General features: G+C 37.8%; 1 protein-coding gene across 1 annotated transcript in view; it reads right to left on the bottom strand.

Annotated features, from left to right (window-relative positions):
* SI (sucrase-isomaltase) overlaps window positions 1-16,083 on the bottom strand; it is a 53,157-nt gene that overhangs the window by 14,881 nt on the left and 22,193 nt on the right. The window contains exons 17-33 of the mRNA XM_049802382.1: window positions 15,826-15,980; window positions 15,142-15,226; window positions 13,813-13,869; window positions 13,033-13,157; window positions 12,543-12,631; window positions 9,871-9,920; window positions 8,368-8,538; window positions 7,290-7,439; window positions 5,470-5,676; window positions 4,459-4,613; window positions 3,063-3,231; window positions 2,089-2,185; window positions 1,865-1,977; window positions 1,641-1,766; window positions 704-832; window positions 478-585; window positions 132-194 (exon numbers count right to left, since the gene is read on the bottom strand). Coding sequence (XP_049658339.1) covers window positions 132-194; window positions 478-585; window positions 704-832; window positions 1,641-1,766; window positions 1,865-1,977; window positions 2,089-2,185; window positions 3,063-3,231; window positions 4,459-4,613; window positions 5,470-5,676; window positions 7,290-7,439; window positions 8,368-8,538; window positions 9,871-9,920; window positions 12,543-12,631; window positions 13,033-13,157; window positions 13,813-13,869; window positions 15,142-15,226; window positions 15,826-15,980 — 2,049 coding nt within the window. The remainder of the gene's footprint in view (window positions 1-131; window positions 195-477; window positions 586-703; window positions 833-1,640; window positions 1,767-1,864; window positions 1,978-2,088; window positions 2,186-3,062; window positions 3,232-4,458; window positions 4,614-5,469; window positions 5,677-7,289; window positions 7,440-8,367; window positions 8,539-9,870; window positions 9,921-12,542; window positions 12,632-13,032; window positions 13,158-13,812; window positions 13,870-15,141; window positions 15,227-15,825; window positions 15,981-16,083) is intronic.

The following is a 16,083-nucleotide window of genomic DNA, read 5'->3' as shown; positions in this document are numbered from 1 at the left end:
TAGGAAGGCTAGCCAGTTTCTGCACCTTATTCCTCCCACTGGATTTATCAGCTATTTTGCTGCTATTTTCCTTAATTAATGTGCTACTCTGTCTACATTTGAGTCCATAACCAAGCCATACCAACATTTACCTGTATTTGGGTTTGCTCAGGCAGTGACTCATTGACTTGTACATTGGGAAGAAATGGCCAGACCTAATAGGACAAAGGACATTTAAAAATAATTAAACCACACTGAATATAAAGTGAGCATCAGCAACAGACAGACATAACCATTCTTCCCTGATACCTGTGTGAATGACAACACAAACTGAAGGCAATTCACTTTGTAGTATTTATTCAATGTGTCATTTACAGCCGGGCATGAATATACCATTAGCAGACTTTCCCCCTATGGACAGCACTGAAGTCTAGGCTGACATGATGCTCACTTGGATACAGCATGCCTCTACTGTCATCAACTTTTTAGGAAGAGTACCTTGGAATATATGATGTCATTGGTATTGGGCCATTTTATGAAGACATCGTCCTGCACACCTCTTGAATAGGTAGGATAATTGGTTTCATTTGCAGAGATGGCTGGATCCTACAATAAAAAACACTGTTAACACTTATGCTCAAAAACCAAGTTTAGAAATGCTGTTGAATATATTCTGCATTCTGCAATGGTATATTGAAATTTAAAAGCAGTATTCAAAACTGACCAGGATAATGATAAATCTCATTCCCTCTTCTTTTATTCTGTTAATCAGAGCTGGTAATCCAGTGAAGTGTGTGCCAATGGTGAAGTCCAGTTGCCTTTCCATATGGTCAATATCTGCATATTGGACATCCTGCAGTTCACAAGAACAATTAATGTAAAATAATTTTTTTTTTTTTTTTTTTTTTGGCCAAATACATATTTATTGAGAATCTGCCAAAATAAGTAAGCTACCAAATGTTTGAACTGTAATATTGGAAGCAGCTGTAACTTTAAGCTAAAGCTATTAAATGAATATTATACAACCTATCAGCAAGTCCAATACAAAATAAACCTTTCACTACTGCATCTAGTCTGAGGGTAGAAATCAATACATGATAGAGAAAAAAGTCCTGGAATTGTACATAGGTGTATGTACACAGAAATTTCACATGTTACCATATCTATAAGGAAACACTGGAAACGGTTGTTCTGTAACAAAATAGTGGTGTTAATTACATTTAAAATGAAGAGTCACACTCAATTTACAGTATAATTTTGTTAGATCTTTGTGCTGTTCCAACTTTCCCAACAACAACCTGTGTCAAATCATGGCTGACTTGACACAGAGCAATATACCATTGAAATGATGCTGCTTCATTTTCTTTCCTGCTTGTTTTTCTTCATTCATAGCCAGCACGGCAAGAGCCCATGACTGACTAAGGCACCTGGGTGTTTCTTTGGTATGTATCGTAGAGAAAATAAAGCAGGCGAAGGCCTACATTTAACATGGCCCAGAATGTGCAGAGATATTCAGCTCTGGCATAAAACATAGTCTGCTCTACTCTACCACGGTGGTGGGTTTTTTGGTTGGTTTTTGAGTTTGTGTTTAACTAATCTTAGTTAATACTATGAAGCCAAAAGTTCAGGCATGAGCTCAAATGTTACTGCTGCCAGCGTACATAGGGAATCCCAGCTGCCTTCATGCCTTCCACCAGCTGGGCGATTTCCAAGTCGTTCCTATATCCGTAGCGGCACAACTGGAATCCCAAAGACCAGTAGGGTGGCATGACTGGTCGTCCAATCAGCTAAAAGTAAGAATATTTGTGATGAGTAGGTGAAAACAAAACCAACCAACCAACCAACCAAAAATCAGCATTAGTTTGTAATAGAGTAAGAATCCTACTGCAGTGTATTCCTGAACAACAAGTTCTGGCGTTGGACCCAAAACCATGTAGAAGTCAAGAATTCCTCCAGTGGTGCGGTACGTCAGGGCAGGGGTTGGCTGGAACGTCACATCTGGAAATAGAGGAAGTGAAATGAGAAAAGTATGCCTGGATTCACCACTATTGCAAAACACTGACCATGAAAATAAAACACATTGAGAAAATAAAGTGAAGGTTTTCTTACCCATTGCATTGCTGTTAAGCAAGAGAACTCCATGGGCATTGCCATCTTCTTCAAGAGCCATGTAAAATGGCTGATAACCATAGGAATTCAACTTGTACTGCAAACAAAATAAAATACATTTTACTGGAAAAACATCATAAGCATTCACTTATTTACATTTATTAATAAATTTAATAAGACCAGACACACAACTGCCAAACATGCAACAAATAAACTCCAAAATTACATACTTAAACCCTACATACCTGCAAAACATACCCACAGAAGATCATTTTCAACTTCACAATTTGAGTCAGTCTTGTTCAGACTGGCCAGGCAGGAAGGAAAGCAGAGGTATTACTGCCTTTAAAATTTGCTAATGAGAAAGTGCTTTCCCAGGACAAAACTCTCCCTTCTTTTCAAACAGTAGCAGGTGTCTATATGATCAGGAGATGCTGGTGACATTCTGTTACCTTTCATTTATTCAAAAATATATTCAAACCTGAACTGGAAATTAGAGTTACAACTAACCAACACTATTTCACTGATCATTCCCTGCAAATTGCAAACATTGTGCTATCTTGTAAGAAATAACACAAGTATACACACAGACATAAGATTTCTGATTTACCTCTCTAAGTACTAAACTAATCCCAAAGTAGTAGGAGTCGTCCTGACTCATGTCTAACTTTCAGAATAATTAGCTGAGAAGAATAAAAAAAGGAGGAATGTGCTGCTATTTCTAAGCCATTTGTTGTCTTCCATCATCTGACTCAGGGCCTGAGCTCCACACATTGGTCTTACTGGTCACAAAGAACAGGTTTAGAGAAGACCATTGCCATTGAGACACCATCCAAATTATAAGCCACGAGAAATACGATCAAAGCCAATAGGTGTGTCCAGTACCAGCAGACATCCACTGGGCATTAAAGTCCTGCTGAACACCTCCGCACATTAGGCTCATTGGTCCAAAATCCACGTTTACTTCTACTTACAGTAGGAGGCTGGTCCCTTGTGAACATTCCCCAGGTATGCCAGCTCATGTTACGTCGAAACATGGTGTGCTCAGTTTCTCCAAATCCATATATATACTGGGAGGCTAAGCGGGTAGAAATCTGAATGAACATGTCACTGAACGTGAAGGTGGGCAGCTGCGAATCCCAGCTAAAATGGAAAGAGGAAAATAAAACCAAGAATATAGTGTCTTCAGTTCTGTCTTTAGCTGGCAGACACTTTTTTTAGGCTACTCTTTTTCTCTGAAAATCTCACTCTTCAGTAAAGGTGGAATAAAACTGTTATGGTTATCGAAAAACCTTAAAGCACATGAAATGGGGATGTCTAAGAATTTGATACACAGTTTAGAGACACAAAGTCCTCTGTGTCTCTCAGATATATATTATGCACAGGCATCATGCATGGCAAGTTGCATCATATTTTGGCAATTTAGTGAGAAAATGTGTTTCAGGAGAGTGTGATCATATTTTCCTCCCAGACTGATCCTTGGTGCCTCATGGAATACAGTAAATAAGGTGCTTTTTATAGTTCACTGGACTTTTTGTGTAGATTACACTGAAACTGTGTTCATAGGTGTCATTTGTTGTAAATCAGCATCTTTAGAGTCGGAAACCAAACTGCAACTTGATGGTGCTCTGCCAAAGAATTACATCATACTGGGAGACTGAACTGCAGTTTGAATGATTACTCTGGCTGGCAAAAAGTAACTCAGCTTGCAATTAAGTTTTGAGTGCTTTAAACAATAAAATAAGATTTTTTTTTTAATAAAAAACGTAACACATGCAACTTCTAACATCATTGCTCTCTGTTTTCTAGCTGTGACTTAAGCTTTATCAAGGAAGGAAATGAAGCTCCCATTAGACTTCTTAGCTGTCATGTTACCAAAACCCATCTGCAAGATAGTTGAGACACTACTTTCTTCTTTTTTTTTTTTCCTAACCATTCCCCAAAACGGAACCAAATGATCAGTCCTTAATGATCAGTGCTGTGGTCACCTAGGGAAAATTTTAGGAAGTGCAGAAAATTGTTGTGCCTCCCAGGGACTTGGGAAATACACAAGAAATGGCCTTTGGAGTTGTCTGTGTTCCGCACTTCAACATGTTGTAGAGGACTTTTAGCAAGTGTCAGACCAGGAAGTGTCAGGGGAGAAACCTTACATAATTATGAGGAAAGATAGGATATTGCTCAGGGCATCTTCTCCATCCTCCACCTGGTCAGTGCTCTCATACAATGCAGTGGTGAAGCAGCATCTGGCATTTGGCTCAGGAGAAGGATGCAAAAGCCAGTCTTAAGGTATTTAAAAAGTAGTACACAAGAAAATTATTTGGCTTGAAAAGATCTAACAAAACCAAGTGAAATAAAATGACTATGGCTTACATGAGTGTTCTTGTGCTTTTGCGCCGAACTTGTATACCAAATGGTTTTTTCTGAACTGATACTTCATAGAGTCGTTCCTTGTCTGAGCTTGTTGGGGAGCTCGGGAGATTTAGTGGTACTGGAACCTCATATCGTGCATTTTGGTAATCATAAATCTATGAAGTAAAATAAATTAATTTCAGTGAATGAGTTGTTTGAAATCTTACCTGTAGTGATAGAAATCTGAATCTGATCATAGAAAGTTGTTGAAAACACTTGCTGAGATGAGTATTTTCTTTCAATACATATTCCTTAACCAATTCGTTCACAGCATTTGGTTTGGGGAAAAAACCTCACCAAACCTTGAGGATTTATTTTGGATCAGGAATGGCTTGTCTAATTATTTATATGAATTTAAAGTATATACGTATATTTAAAATATAGGGGGGTGTGTATATATATATATGTATGGTAAATATCTTTCTGATTCATCTTTTAGTCCACTTAGGGATTCTTTTTAAAGTTTTCTGTATTCTGAAGCTGACAGAAGTTAGTTTTTGATGCCTGGCCATTTTAAGGCATCATACTTATTTCAGTATTATTAAACGCACAGTAATAAGTTATAGTCTAAACAATTTATTTGTTTGTTGTATTAAAGATTTTAGAAGTAAAATGATTAATGTAAAAATAAATTGTACAATCACAGTAATGTTTACAGATAAATTTACCTGTATATTAGTAAACTGTCTTCAGTTCCATAGTTTCTGGTTGACATTACACATATACATTGACATTATAACTTTGATTCAAATAATTTCATTGCAAAACTTAATACAAAGTTCTAGGACAAACAAAGATGTAAGCTAAGAGCAATAACAGCTTATTGCTCAGAAGGAGAAACCTATTTAGGCAAGGGTGCTACTGTCTGTGTCATATAAAATCAACCATAAAAAGCCCTTATAATTTCCATAAATAAGACTATTTTTAACAATAGGACATTACATACTTATAGAAATTCTGGAATGACATTACCTTAAATTGCAGCATGTGGTTGAGGTGATATTTCACCTCCAAGCGTAGTGTACTAATCGGCGTAGTGACATTCTCGTTAGCTCTGGTCCTGGCATTGTTTAAGGTGAGGTTGGCTGTGAAACCTGACGAGGTATATTCTACTTTGTCTACAGAGTAAGCATTTTCGGAGCTGTAATAGCAAGGTGGAATGTCCGAGTGTGATGTTACCTGCTGCAAACAGAAGTAACTTACAGGTTAGTGAGCTACACTGGCCTGCTGTATTTTTTGTTATTAGCATGGAAAGCAAAGCTCCCATTTTTTTTCAGATATCTGTCAAATGTAGAATATGGGGAAAAAGCTAATGCAACTAGTGAACAATAAAGATGTAATACAGAACCCATTGATCTCTACACTAAATCAGATATAATCAAACAATCCAGACAAGGCTGTTTGGAAACTGAATCCTTGTACAATGAAGGTGGATTTAATTTCCCCGTATCTGTGATCTTCAGTTCAATCCCATAATATGGCTTAGTCTTGGCCTGTTGAAATTCCTAAAGCTTCCTCCCTTTTAATCCCATTGCTCTCTGGTCTCTGGCTGCCTTCAAGGGGATGTGCCCAACCCATTAGATATTCAGGCAACATCAGATGAGAGCTTTCCATTGGCTTTACACACAAATTATCCTTAAAACATCCACTGAGAATTACATCCTATTTATCCAAGATCTCCTGACAGCAAGATCAAAATTACTTGCAGTTGCCTGCTACAGTTGAACATAAACACTCAGACTAGGTAGTCTGAGGTTAGATGAGCTGATGTAGGTTAATGCATTAGCCTTTCACCTCCGGATACTTACCATCAATCCTGCCTAGTTGTTCAAATGAAACCATGCCTGCGCTGCACATCTTAATTGCAAATGAATATTTATTCATCTGTGGTCACCACATTCACAGCGCCCTTCAACTTGAGCAAGTGTTCAAAATGTACCCAGTCCGTAACAGGACCAGAGTTCGATTTCACATGAAAAGTCATTTCCAAATGTCCAAAATTACAAAAACTATTCCTAAGAGTGCAACAAGACCAGGACTGTCCATCAGCCAGTTCAGCTGTTGCTGGTCCAAGAACAGCTAGCAGAGAATGTGGGGCTTCATGCCTAGGAGATATGTCCAAGCTGCAAAATTTAGATTTAGAGGAGCACGGAGTAATTGAGTTGGAGGGACCCTCTAAAGTTCAACCCTGCCAGAGCACGCTGCTCCCATATGTCTATAGCCATGGGATATTAATAAATAAAACTATGTGGCAAAGCTCCGCATGTTGGAGATTATGATTTGGAAATACCTCCTCGACAGGGATATAAACAATTAAGTTCACATATGAACCAAAATTTCCAGGGGATTCAGGGATTTCCTCTCAAACTGAGATCCAGAGGAATGAGTTTGACTCAAAATGTGCTTCAGTGACTATGAAGGTGAGAGAAAGGGGATAAGCCTTGCAGGCCACTGTGCCAGAGAAGCAGAAGAGGTAGGTGAAGATGCGGGTCTCAAGCCTATTCTATTTTTTCATAACTCTAATATTATTTCTTTCCATCTTTCATAAAAATACCACCTTTTCCCTCAATTTCTGATATACTTTGGAAGAGCTTACACGGTTGCCAACTACCTTAGTTTTAATGAGGTAAATAAAATCTGTTAGTACAGGCCAGCTGATGTCTGTGCCCCCATTTTATTTAAATCTGACAAATGTGCCAGACTACTTTTTGCACTGTAACCACTATGAAGAGAAAGCTATGATTCTGGAAACATGTCTATGTCATTAGTTTAGAGAAATAATTTTTGCTTACTTCCCAGACACAGCCGAGTTGTTCGCATTTTTCTTTTGTTGGATCAGGACTGGGATAACAATTAAACCTTTCATTGGCACTTAGCTGTTGAGTCCATTTTACCGTGTAAGATTTTCCCAGTTCAAGCTGAAGTCCCGTTATATGAGCAACCTATAAATATTAAACAATAAACAGTTATTAAATCCCACATCACATTCATCTTTCCTTCCATCAGCAAAGATGCCAGTCCTCGGGATCAATACACTTTGCTACATGACAACTGACAAAACCCCCTGTCCTGTAACATTTGATATAGTCTCACTTTTACAAACACACACAACTGAACTTCTTGCAGATAAAATCTGAAAAATTATGAATCTAAAAAAATTGAGTCAATCCTACAGCTTCCTTGGAAGCAAAGAGGAATAAAGATAATAGCACAGCTCATTCACATTTTGAAATATGAATGAAGAGATAAGAAAAAGTTAAAATATTTTCATTTTCATTCAGTAACTAAGATACCATAACAGGTAACTCAGGTGCTTGTAATAAGGAAAGAGGGTGTACAATGCAAGCTCAAAGCAATGTCAGCACTACCCTTAGTGTGGGAAAGCCCTTTCATGAAAGCTTCCCGCTAGCAGTAGCACGTTCACTCGCTTTGCACATAAACGCACTATGTTGCTGCTTTCCTGTATTCATCCTGTGCAAAACTCGGTATTAAGTGATAAAGGAGGTTTAAACAGTGTGCGTGATTTTGTTTTAAAAATCAATGCATAAATATTCATCTAAAACACAAGTATTTGTTACCCTCCTCCAATATCAAACAAAATCCCAAAGCTATTCCTCCTCTTAAAAACTAAATGTTGCTACATGAATAACTGTACAACTAAACTTCCTCTGGTACTGAGGGTTTGAGAGCAAAACTTAGATGCACTTTCTGTGCAGCTGAGTTGAATGCAATTGTACTTTTGTTCTGTAGTAAAATACACGTGATATTCTGTTGAAACATTAGTACTGAGTACTGTCCTTTGCAATATATAAAATAAAGGTGATGCAATTTCAAAGATGTTTACTTCCCATTTTTCTGTTATCGTTTTACCTTTTCTGAAGGATAATAGGTGATATTAAATAGAGAACTTTCCACAACATTGTTCTGAGATACAGTAACTGCCGTTATTTCCTGGAGCGCTCCCAATATCTTGATATCTTCAAATTTCAAGTTGTTTGGATCAGTATAATTGCTGTTTATAGCAGTCATTTGTAGCACATTCTGAAATATAATAGTGATCACATTCTCATAATAAAAAAAAGAAATTCTGCCAAAAATCCTTGTGATTTAACTTTTTTTTTCTAATTACATCTTCATACTGTAGCATAAAGTAAGCCAATACCTTTTCCCTAACATACCAATTATTGCCCTGCTTATTGTTATCACAATAATGCTTTTCTACCATGTACATAATATGCTCCATAGTTGTGTTTCAGCGTCTCTTTTACTCGTTTCGGAAATAAGAAAAGGCTGACACATGTCTGTGACAGGGCAGATAACCTCTACTCGACTGTGATCTTGCCGGGTTCTAACAAGTGAAGGTTCATATTCACTTTTCCTCATATAAAAATACCAGTTCCTATTGAATTGCATTATTTATTATTAGATTAAGAGTCCAAACAGTGGAACTGTACCATGGCTGTCACAAATGCCAGTGTATAACTTCCTTATTACCCACCACATGAAAGTTTATGTTTATTTTTAATTCAACATCACTGTGGTCAACTGATGATTTGGCTACAAGAGTTGCAAACTGCAATAGTAACTAAGTTTTCTTATCACAAATAATTATCTGATTACATAGGATTAAAAAACCCAAACTAATGCATGTGCTTCCACTTTCTATTCCTTTGCTTCCACTCCTGTCTTCCTATGCATTCTCTCTCAGTTGCTGCCCTGTTGTTTCACCATGGCAAGGAAAAGAACACATTTAGCAAATATCATTAGTATGATACAAAAAAAATGTTAATTACTTGGAATACTTGTCATATGATAGCTCCAGTCAATATTGAACAGAAATACTATCCAGACTTCACCCTGACATAAATTAAGCCTGCCAAGGCAGTTTCAGTTAAAAAAAACATTCAAACTTAGTCATGAAGTAGATTCTCTGGGTTTGGACAAAGGCGTAGGTCTTCCTCACTCTTTGGAGATATTCAGATATATATTTTTACAGTATACAAAGATTTTTTTCAAATTTCTATTATTTTGAGAATCACAAACTCTATATTCACCTCCTTTTTGACTCTGTTTTAACTGCCACTGATGCTTTATAGTTCTCACATTCAATAAATATTGCTGCTGTGTTTATTTATGAAAGGAAATAGGAGTTCTTTAGATATTTACATTAACTAGGAGAAGAAAAGACAAATAGTAGATTTTCACCCCAGTAAATTACAGTATTTTGGACATGACTCTGCTTTGACTTTGTCAAATATTTTGCTTCTCAGTAAATATTATAGGAGAATAAGGAGAGAGAAAAGAATGCCCTTTGAAGATACTATTGATAAAAATAAAAGATGAAAATAAGATCATTTAAAACAAAATACTTACATTGGAAACTGTAAACTCATAGTAAATGTAGGCTTTACTCTCAACTGTACCTAAAAGGTAAAGAAAGAAGTTACAGTTGCAGTGCAGAAAGGAACAGCATTGAAACCAGGACTGTACACTGCTAGTGACTAATAAGTTGCTAACAATTAGCATTACTGCATTCAAAGACTACAGTGAGCAACTCAAATATTTACCAATGTTTATTTGAGGAACTGAAATTTCTCTTTTTATTTTTTCCTTAGGCCAGTCTCCCAGGATATCTAATTTTCCAAATTTTCCAAAAATTCATTGAAATCAGCTTTTCTAAAATGTACTAGTGTTTTATTTTACTGTTATTCCTTCTTAGCTTCTCTTAAATGTAGATGTATGGCTCAAAGTTAATCCTTTAAAATACTGTAAATAAGTGCTTTAAATGCAAAAATGACAATACTTTCTGCCACAGATCTCTAAGACAGGAAATAAAACATGACTGGGAAAAAGAAATACAAAAGTTGAGTGTCAATCTGGCTTTTTTTTTTTCCATGTATGAAAAGAAAAATACTGTCATTGCAAGCAAATTGTAAACGGGTTTCCTGAAAAGACTGCAACCTGTAAGTTTTGGCCAGAAAATAAAATAAGATGTTTTATTGTTTTGTTTCTCAACAGAAGCGGGAACAATAATATCTTTGTTATTTTAGGCCTTGACAATGGAGTACATACAGCTGTCATATCAGCAACCACCCAAGGCCTTCAATATTTATGGCAGCAATAATCAGCTGAATCACAGCTCTATATCTTAAAAGCATCCCAAACTTCCAAAAAATTTAAAAAAAGTAGAGGCTTGAAAACTTTTCTGGGAGATATGATTGGTTTAGTTAAAATAACACAAGGGAGCTCTACAGGTTGAATGCATAATGTAGAGGACAAGGTAGCTATGAAATTAGGAAAGGGGGGTGCAATTGTGAATCTCAAGAGGTAGGTGCTTGGTTCCATGGAAGTTGTCAGAGCCACGGGCCCCGCACAAATGAAACAAATAGATTGTGACTAATGATAAAGGTAGCTTTTAGCAACTGGAGGATAAGCCAGAGAAACTGGACGGCTTAAGTATCTAGAAGAAGGTGATTAGTTGTATCAGAAGGCAGAGGTAAGAATGCACCAATTCATTGGTGAGGTTAATTCACATGAAGATGTCTCCTGAAAACATGTGTGCATAGTTAGACAGATTGTTTATAAAATACCGCCATGAATCACTGTCTGCAGGATCTTTACCTAATTTTCAGGATTATAAATTAAACAAGCACATAATGTTGTAGCGTTATTTATTTTTACCTCAGTGGTAATACTACTCCAACCTCATTCTTATCTGTACATTCTTAACTGTTGCAGATTTTCCTATTTTCTAACCTACATTTTATTCCAGTGTAGCTAAAGAAACCTCTGACACTTTTGCCACTGACAGCAGCCTATAGATACAGTAGGACGTGAATTAGAGAAGATCGGGTCTGCCTGAAATGCAACAGTATTAACTGGCATATGCCATAAACCTTAGCTCTGACTGTTACAGTTTGTTGCACATAAAACAATAACATCTGCAAAATACAAGTCCTTAAATCATTTTAGTACAAGCCTGAGTATTTTGAAAGAGTTCTTCAAAAAATCATTTCAGGATAACCCTTTGAACTGCTTGCTGACTTTTCTAAAAAGTACACAATAAAGGACAAAGGCTGCAAAAGCAGCCTAAAGGATTTAAGTACCCCAAACCCTTTTAGTTTAATGGAAATAGGATGCCTAAACTAAATCCCCAGAAATCCCACAGAAAATCCCACAGTTCAAGATACTTCATTTTTCAACATGGAAACGCTCTTTCCATTGCTCCAGAATGAACTCTGCTTGCCTTAGACATGCACATATTCCAAAAGCATTAACTTTACTGAAAGCCAAAATGAATTTAACCTTATAATAAAAGTTTGTGTTGTGGTTGCTTGTTTGTTTGTTTGTTTTTAAATTTCAGCTTCAGTTGAATTAAGTTGTGACCTTAATCTTACACTAAGCAAAAAGGTATGTGTGTTGTAAATCGTTTGACAGAGAAAAGCTCGTGAGGGAAGTAGTACTGACGCCAGCTGATCACAAGCGATGAGGTTGACAGGCCTTGGCATAATCATAGTGACTGTCCCGGGGGAAACAAGTTCTCCGGCAGCTTTACTAAAGGCGAGGTTGGCAACGTGACAAATTTAGCCCGTGCATGCTTCCTCGCGTGCTTATGCACTAGTATCCCGTGGAAACCAGATGGCAGAAAAAACGTTGGCTCCAATACCGCACTTTTGAGTTAACAAAATTTCTACTGTTTTCACAAGCAATTTAAGTAATTCCAGAGACTTAATAACAGTGCTAGTTTTTCATCTTCTATCAATTCTTAGTGTCGAACACTAATTATGTGTGTTCTTGCACCCGTTGAAACTAATTTGGATATATACCAGAATATATATCAATCTTGACAGCATGGTTTAACAGTCAGCATGCTAATGCACCAAACCTTTACATATTTAAGGCTATAGTGAAACCTGAACACAAAAACCTATAAATCTTATTCTTATAAGTCTTGTTCTTGCTCCATGAAATCAGCAGGAAGATTGAAACTTGTACGTAATAATGCTTTGTTAATCATACTTATTGCACTATTGGTAAGTGCTCACCTGTGGATTCTCCATCGTCCCAGAACAAGTGCCCAGAAGCAGCGCTGTTGTCATCCAGGGCAATTATAAGTCCCATGGGATTCTTGCGGCTGTGGAAAGAGAGGCTTTCTGTCTTACATGTATAACAAAGATCTAAACGGTCTTAACACATCCTTCACGTTCACGTTAGGAACGTGAAACTCAACGGGGTTGCAATACTTTGAGAATTGCCTTAGATTAGTCCTTAGTTGCCTTTCATTTTCATGTAAACGGATTAAAATACATGGCAAGTTTACAAAATGCTATGCAACTAAACCTGTAATTAATCATTGAACCTGTAATGTAAACGGTTGTGGAAGTGAGGTGTGGCTCACTCTTATTCCCATATTTCAAGGTGAAAGTGCTAAACACAACGGGCTGCTACTGATTTGTAACCTGAAAGTCCTGAGCCCAGTCTTGGAAAAAAAAAAAAGAAAACCCAAACATAAAAGCATTCAGATTTGGAGCATACCTTGCAACTGTTGTGTTAGCTGGTTGTTGAGTAGGGTAAATATAGCCTCCTCTCAAATGGAGTCCCAGTTTGTCTGCTGGCAGGTACATATCGGTCCATTGCTTTCTCACTGACATTTTTGCCCCCTTATTGGCAGGGATGTAAAAGAGAACGGTTATGTTGCATTACTCACTGCTGGGAACGTTTTCTTAAGTCCTGAGTTTCATCGTAACGCTTCCTTTTAGAAAAGGCTTAAGTTATGTAAATATCTATGTGCCAATGGGCACATAAAGATAAAACAACTCCACCAGTCAATATGATCTAATGTCATAATTCAGCGTCTCTCACCATTTAGTTTTGGCTCAGTCAACACAGAGAGCAAGTCCTGTTGGGAGTCTGACATGAATATGGGAATCTGACGTGAGCAATGTCCTTTTTCAGCCATCAACAGGATCATCACAGTGGCGGGAAACTTATTTGCAGAAATGAGATTAGTAAAGAATAATTGCAGTCTCTTGTGTATTATAATTACAGTTATTGTATTTTATTTTATTTCAAATAGTTTTTGTTAAAGTTTGCACTCAATCTGTCTTCCCATCTCCTGCACTATGTTCCACGCCTCTGTGTCCTTTCTTGAGGCACTGATACATGCACTTACCCCCCACCCTTCATCCCCTGTCTCACCATTTCCTTCCTGCGGGCTTTTCTTCAGGTCTCTGTCACCAAAGCAGGGCTGACAATCTTATTTTCTCACATAGCCATTTAGAAAATCTCCCCATAGTATCTGCTGCATTTACTCACCGTATCATACTCATACCATACTGCATCGGGAATATATGCTTGAATTACATCCACACCCTGAAAGGTGAACAAAGAAACGACTTTCATATTTGAAGGGAACTTAATCAAATAAACGAAATTTTCCAATAAAACTAAAGTTCACATTCCCTCTTTGCTGTTTTCTGTAATGGTTTTTATGATGATGTCCAGAAAGGAAGAGAGCAATCCAAGTACAATTTCTGCAAATCTACTGGGAGACCACTGAATCACCACTCTACAACGCGGCAGCTCATTGCATGCAGCCCAAAGTCACAGTGCTTCAAATCCAGTGGCTCAGATCATAGCCACAAGGATCGCTGTATCTTCTTTATTTTCACATTTTTCTGGGCTGGCATCTTTCAGGTTCTTGCTTTCATTTTATGTATTTAACAAACGTTTTGTGCTTCTCCACGGCATACGTGTTACGGGCATTAACAATCATTATTTACAAGATTCTGCCACAGAATAAGCCACGACCTATTTGTTTTCTTGTTGCACCGCAGACAAGCTGAAATGCAGCAAGACAAGCTGATTCTGAAGGAAATTCAGAGATGATGCAAAGTTGAGGTGAACCAGAGTATCAGTCCAGATGACTTTGACTCCCTAGAGGACTGGAAAATAGGAGTGGGATTTAATAGCACCAAGTGCAAGATTTTCCATTTCAGCAGTGATACAAATGTGCTGTGTGCTCCCTCACTGGAAGCAATAAATGAAGGGGGGGGGGCGGAGAAAATAAAGAAGAAGCAAAACCAAGGCTTGTTAGGAATCCATCAACAGCCATAAGTCAGTAATATGATGTACCCGTGAAAAAATAAATATAATCTAAGCATCTAGCAAAAAAGCGTGTTTGCACTGGAGATAGAGCTGTGTTAATGCTAATAAACAAGGCCCTCTGCAATTGCTTTGCCAATAGAGTTTACAGGTCTGGTCAAGACAGAAGAGTTCAGACTAGAATGGGACCAGAGCAAATTTCCTGGGATCCTCGGGGAAATGGCAGAGCCTAGTTTTGCAGTTCAGCTTGTTCAGCATAAAAAACTGAGGGGGAATGTGATTTCAGCAAGAAATGTGTATATAGTAGAGGAGCTATAACCTTTAAGCTGAATAACAGAATTGTCACAAGACTGAACAGCAAAGGCTCAGAACTGGGAGGTGGCTTCTAATCAGAGCAATAAAGGAGCGACAGGAATAGCGTACCTTGGGGATGTAATGCTGCAGTCCCCTGCCAGAGAAAAGGGCTGGAACTGGTCACTCAGCGTGTCCCTGTGCCCCATGAAGTGGTTATGAGAGAGATACCAAAACAGCCAAACCTACCGGGTCAAGTACAGGGGAAACAAGCAGCCCAGGACCCCACAGGAACTGCCTATCCACACTCCACGTCACTTCGTCAGAGTAGAACCTGGGCACGTGGGAAGGATAGAGCAGTAACTGGGTTTTTGTGAACTATACCACCATCAGCAATCCCAATATTTCAGGGTACCGATTGTCTAGAATCAGATTGTCCAGAATCATGACTGAAGAGCGTCATATCAAAATTACTTTGGGGTTGGGTTTTATTTTTTGGTCTGAGGCAACTGAAGATGAGAAGGTAAGGTCTTACTAGTTTAGTTAGTGTTCTCTACACGTGTGTGAACTTGTAGGTGCGCGTGTGTTCTTGACGCAGCTTATTCAAGAGTTTCCAGGCAAGGAAACATCTATTCTAATATGTATATATGATGGTGGAGAATAATTTGATTAGCTGACAGTTACATCTCATAATAACTCCTAAGAGTGACTGATAATAATATATGCAGTATATGCTGAAATTACAGATGGTTTCTGATTACTCTTCTGATTACTCCAAAATGGTATTTCGTGAATTGAGAAGTTGTCTATATATATTCCAATGTGCATTTTCACAGACTACATCAGTGTTTAGAAAGTCCCTAACAACACTTAATGTGTCTGATTTTTTGTATTCCTCACAAAACTACCACAAAGGCTGATGAGTAAACTTACTCATGCAAAACTGGCCGTACAACTGTGTCTCCTTGAGTATGAGCTTTATAAAAGAGTGTATACAGGTAGGGCAGCAAAGTGTAGCGAATGTTCAAGTAATACTTGGAGGTTTTCACCAAGACCGAATCAGGTCCAAACACAGCCGGATCCTGAGGCTGAAAACAAATATCGGATTATTAATATTTTCATCATGAAGAAAACGCTCTGCCAAACATGTGAAAAGTGGCTGCTGTTTCAGAGAGGCAGAAATTCAATGGT

This window comes from Accipiter gentilis, chromosome 6, assembly GCF_929443795.1.
Source record: "Accipiter gentilis chromosome 6, bAccGen1.1, whole genome shotgun sequence".
In the NCBI taxonomy this organism is placed as follows: Eukaryota; Metazoa; Chordata; class Aves; order Accipitriformes; family Accipitridae; genus Astur; species Astur gentilis.
Note: the sequence above shows the minus strand (reverse complement) of the source record. Positions and strands in the feature narration are given on the sequence as shown.